Source organism: Cavia porcellus, unplaced genomic scaffold (assembly GCF_034190915.1).
Source record: "Cavia porcellus strain 051 isolate PalLab524CR breed Dunkin Hartley unplaced genomic scaffold, mCavPor4.1 scaffold_29, whole genome shotgun sequence".
NCBI lineage: Eukaryota > Metazoa > Chordata > Mammalia > Rodentia > Caviidae > Cavia > Cavia porcellus.
Window position 1 is genome coordinate 17,871,163 of NW_026947512.1, and position 4,470 is coordinate 17,875,632.

Here is a 4,470-nt window from a genome sequence, read left to right on the forward strand (position 1 = left end):
TATCTGTGAGTAGTGAAACTATGGGTGATTTTAACTTTCTGGTTCTATATTTCTCTGTATTTCCTTTTTTTTTTTTTTTTTTTTTTTTTCCTGTTGAGTAGGCAAGTTACATACCAAAGGGGGAAAACCCAATGAAGTCGTTAAATGCATATCTGGGTGAAAGCTAAAGAGAAGAGCAGATGTTAAAGGCCATAAAAGTGCCAGCTGCAGAAGTATAAGGAAGTCACCTGGGTCAGCGGTTCCTGTGAAATCTAATCCATGGAGATGGGTGCAACTAAGACTAAAGGGGAAACAAGAAACAAATGAGGCCAGGTCTGAACTTTTGGCTCCAGGGAAACCAGGGAAGCGCAGCATGAAGAAAGCTTAGGTAAAACCCTCCGACTGAATATTTAGACACAAAGATGGAACTTTGATCTAGAAATAATTTAAACCCTGGACCTGGACAGAATCCACAATGGGAGGGGATCAAAAGAGGACTCCTAGCTCTCTGTGATCAAGAGTCGGGAACCACACCCCACACCCTCATGTTCTTAACCTTTGTTATAGAGCCTCACGTCCTTTGTGATTGGAGTTATAAACCAATTCGTGATGCAAGAGGATGAGAAAAAACGCAGAGTGCAGAGAGAACTGCACTCTAACTTCCACGCCAACCCGAGGAAGCAAAAGCAGGGATGGCCAAAGTCCCTCCCTCAGCCACAGTCCCCTTCTGCAGAGACTAGTCCCGAAGTTTGAGATGTCAGCAGGTTCCGAGGTAGAGCTGGCAATGAGTTTGCAGAAGAAAGAAGACATGGCTCCCACCTGCGTATTCCCAGAGAGCAAGAAGGTTCAGTCTCAGCCTCAACATCCTTTCTCTCTGGAAGCATTTTCAAACTCCAAGCAGACATTATGCAAAAGAAACTTTATTTGTGTAAATGACTGTGCCAAATTTCATAGCTGGAATACACACAAGCCTGGGTTTGGGCATTGGGTTGTGGTGCTAGATAATTCTAAGACAGGTCTGTAAATTCAAATGAGAAGGTCTTCAACCATAACCACAATAAGCAGCTGTAACTTTAGTTTTAAATATCTCACAGAGCCTTAGCAATGAATAAGCCCTTAATTTAATAAAAGTGACTAGCCACTCTTTTAGAACTTGTTCACTGTATAAAAACACATCATTTGTTCTAGTCAAGTCATAAATACAATCTATGTTTTTTTTTCTTACAGTCTCCTGTTCATGTACAAAAATAAGTGTAACAGCAAATATAAATAAACATATTAATGAATAAATATATTCAACATTAGGTGTTCTAAAAGTCATAAAGATATGGTCTAAATTAAGATGGGGCAATTAAAGACAACTGTGTAAAGAAAGAAATAATAAATAATGTAAAATGACCAGCACTGAATTAATTATATGGCAAAGAGATGGTGGCTTCAGTCATGTCTCTGTGATACTGAGGATGAGGACTTCTGGCCAGGAGTATTTTCAGCAGCCTCACTTTCCTCCTATTGTGTCTCCTCCATCCATCGCAAAAGAATGTCAAGTTCCCCCAAAACCTTCACTGCTGCTGCCTGCGGCTCCAGCTGAAAAAGATAGAGACACATGTGCTTAGCAGCTCACAAAGAACATCTGCCCTCAGGTTAACTCTCCTCATATTGCTAGATCTGCTGGGAACTGTGAGCAGAACATTTTTTGCAAGATCAGGACTTGAAAAAATGATAGACTCAAGATCACGTAAGAGGAGGAAAAATTCTTGAGTCTATCACCTTGGTCTTATGTAGAGAAAGGCTCAAGGTAGGTGGCAGAATTGGGACTACAACCCACTAGCTCACTGGACTCACAGAGATCAAAGTAATTAGGTTATTTTCTTTAAGAAGGATATGTGTATGTATGTGAATACATGCATACGTGTGTGTGTGTGTGTGTGTGTGTGTGTGTGTGTGTGTGTGTGTGTAGGGGTTGCCGACTACATGTATTTCTGTTGAATTAATACTGATCACGCAAGCGTTGGATTAATAACAGGGTTTGAGAGGTGAATGACACTCTCCATATCCACAGGGAATTCCCAGATGAGTGAAGGTGACAGGCAGAAGAAGCAGCCACCTGAAACACAGGGCAGGGATAAATGATCGGGGCCTAACAGGATGGCAGGACAGGCACCTAATTCTGAAAGGAGCAGGTGGGACCCACCTGGAGATGATGCTGAGAAGGGAACCCAGGCTTCCTGGCAGGTGCCAGAAGTGCCAAGGTGAGCGGCAGCATGGTGTGGGTGTTGAGAAAGTGCTTTTGAAGGAGTGTATAAGTTCGAGGATGTTGAACAAATAGATTGCCTTTCATTTGTGCGGCTGGAAGATGCAGATGTCTCTGGAGTGACTTGGTGGACTTGTGGCGAGGCTATTCCCTTCATATCCCCCACAGCATCGGCAAAGAGTACTCTTCCATCTCCACAGGGATAAGCTGAGGGTCACAGGATTTCTACAGCACGAGCACCCATCCCACCCATCTATCTCAGCTCTAAAATCCTACCCACCCCAGTCAATACCAAAAAGGGATCTACCTGTTCAAAGTGACTCAGAATCTGTCTGTGCGTCTCTGCTGCTTCCTGTCCACAGTGGCATGCCATGTATGTATGCTAAAAAAGACCCAAAGTATAACAGAAGTGATTTAAAATTCTGGTTTTTCTCTCTTGCCATTGACATGAGCAAGTAGAAATTCTGTTTCACCCACAACCCTGTGAATGCTCATTCCTGTAGAGAAATCCTTTCCAATCTTACTTAAAATCATTAAACTAATCATTGGCTGGAAGAGAAAACAGGCTTTTCAGCCTCAGAGGCAATGCTTTCTAGAAACAGGCAATGCCGAAGAAGTTTGTAACCACTATCCCCTACCTGGCATGCCTAGCCCAGATCTTCTGAGACCTTTGGAAGACAGAACTAGATTCCCAGACCCCATTCAGCCTGTATTCTGAGATCAAGTCCAGTGATCTGTGCATTGCTGGCCTGAATACAGAATGTACTGTTGAACACCTCATGCTGATGGACACCTTGCCTATAGAAAACTGTAGTTTCATGGATAACAGACAATTATCATAAACATTAAATACCTCCCTAAATTGCTAGCATTTGTAGTTTTTTAAACTATGCAAAGTATTTTTTGCAAGCAGCATATACTCAGAAGTCTTGCAATCTGCTTGCAACCAGAATCATGGAATGAATTCTGCAACCAGAATCATGGAAAGAATTAAGTTCATCAACTGAGATACCATTGTGCCTAATCAGATGACTCAACACAGATTATTACAGCTCTTGGGCTTGGTTTTTCCATCCGTTATTAAAGGACTGGGAAAGAAAGCCAGTTGCTGTCACTGAAGTCCTGTGCTAAAATAAATCCTGTTACCCAAGACCTTCACTCACACAGAGCTGGAGGTCCTTTTTGATAGTAAGAAAGGAATTCGCTAGACTGCTGATCTTCCGGAGTGTGTGATGATCAGAGGTCTGGTAGTTTTTGAATACTCTGTCCAGATAGAGTCTCAGTAAATGGCGGAGGAGGCAACAGCGATCTGAAGGCTAACAAAGAGACCAATATTACTGGGAGGAGGGATGGGGAGAAGATAGCCCCAAGTGATGCAGGTGATGCTTTGTGCCTCCTCCCAGAGCTCACTGGGGCCAACACATACCTCTGTGTCTTGCAAAGATCCAGTGCTCCTTAAGATTCTGAAGTCAGTATTTCTATCACTGGCTTGCTAAATACAAGAAGAAAAGGCAAAGGGACAGGTCAGTGGCTGCTGCCATAGCATTCGACATTGATACCTCTTGTTTCCTCCCCACCTGGCCTGGCGGGAGGCAACTCTTTCCAAAACATTTTTAAACTATGAACTACAGATATTTCCCTGGAGTGCGTCATCATGCTAATGGGTCCCCACCCTGCCATTCTGCATAATCACATCGACAGGGTTACCTGGGAAGGAGAGACAGACAAGAAAGGGAGAAGATATGGTACTCCCCGCACATACCACACTGTCCCGAATCTCAGAAAATTCACTTTGTATCTCCTGGAGGTTTGTGACAATCACACAGCTTCCCAAATGGAGAATCTTGAGCCCAGATGAAGGAGTCCAAAGGAGATAAAATACAACTGAGAGAAGACCAAAGGCAAGGCCAGAGGCTTTCATTTTATTCTTGGAATCAGGAGACCACAGGAGCTAGGAAGTCAAAGGAAAGAACATGACTTATGAATTTCCTATATCATCCTTGGGAAGCCAGTCTAGACATAAGGGACAAATGAAAGAGTCTTACCTGGCTCCAAATCATGCAGCCTTTTCACACAACTCACTAAGAAAACCTGCTGAAACTCCTTCGAAGAGAAGCCTTCAGGTGCCTGTGCAGTGTCTGAGTGCAGACTGGGACCAGGTCTGACCCTTTATTATGTCTCCATTCGAGTTCTACCGTCATGGCCCAGCAGGTAAGGCCGGGAGCGCTGGGTAGCTG

General features: G+C 43.5%; 1 protein-coding gene across 3 annotated transcripts; it reads right to left on the minus strand.

Moving 5' to 3' along the window:
• Positions 1 to 1,317: 1,317 nt before the first annotated feature.
• Il20 (interleukin 20) lies at positions 1,318 to 4,154 on the minus strand. 3 transcript variants are annotated; one of them, XM_003474774.3, is made up of 5 exons: positions 3,996 to 4,154; positions 3,660 to 3,725; positions 3,397 to 3,549; positions 2,541 to 2,615; positions 1,318 to 1,566 (listed from the first exon to the last, which is right to left on the minus strand). In XM_003474774.3, exons 1-5 carry the CDS (start codon positions 4,152 to 4,154, stop codon positions 1,489 to 1,491), a joined length of 531 nt encoding a protein of 176 aa, XP_003474822.1. In that variant the 3' UTR covers positions 1,318 to 1,488. The 3 variants fall into 3 exon arrangements, with proteins under 3 accessions (XP_003474822.1, XP_063096294.1, XP_063096295.1); XM_063240224.1 differs by lacking the exon at positions 3,660 to 3,725; XM_063240225.1 differs by lacking the exon at positions 2,541 to 2,615.
• Positions 4,155 to 4,470: the final 316 nt, after the last annotated feature.

Coding starts and splice junctions, on each gene's coding strand:
- Il20 (XM_003474774.3), bottom strand. CDS start 4,154: ATGAAAGCCTCTGGCCTTGCCTTTGGTCTTCTCTCAGTTGTATTTTAT. Junction 3,550..3,659: donor GATCTTTGCAAGACACAGAG/GTATGTGTTGGC, acceptor TCTCTTTGTTAG/CCTTCAGATCGCTGTTGCCT. Junction 2,616..3,396: donor AAAAGGACCTCCAGCTCTGT/GTGAGTGAAGGT, acceptor GGTCTTTTTTAG/CATACATACATGGCATGCCA.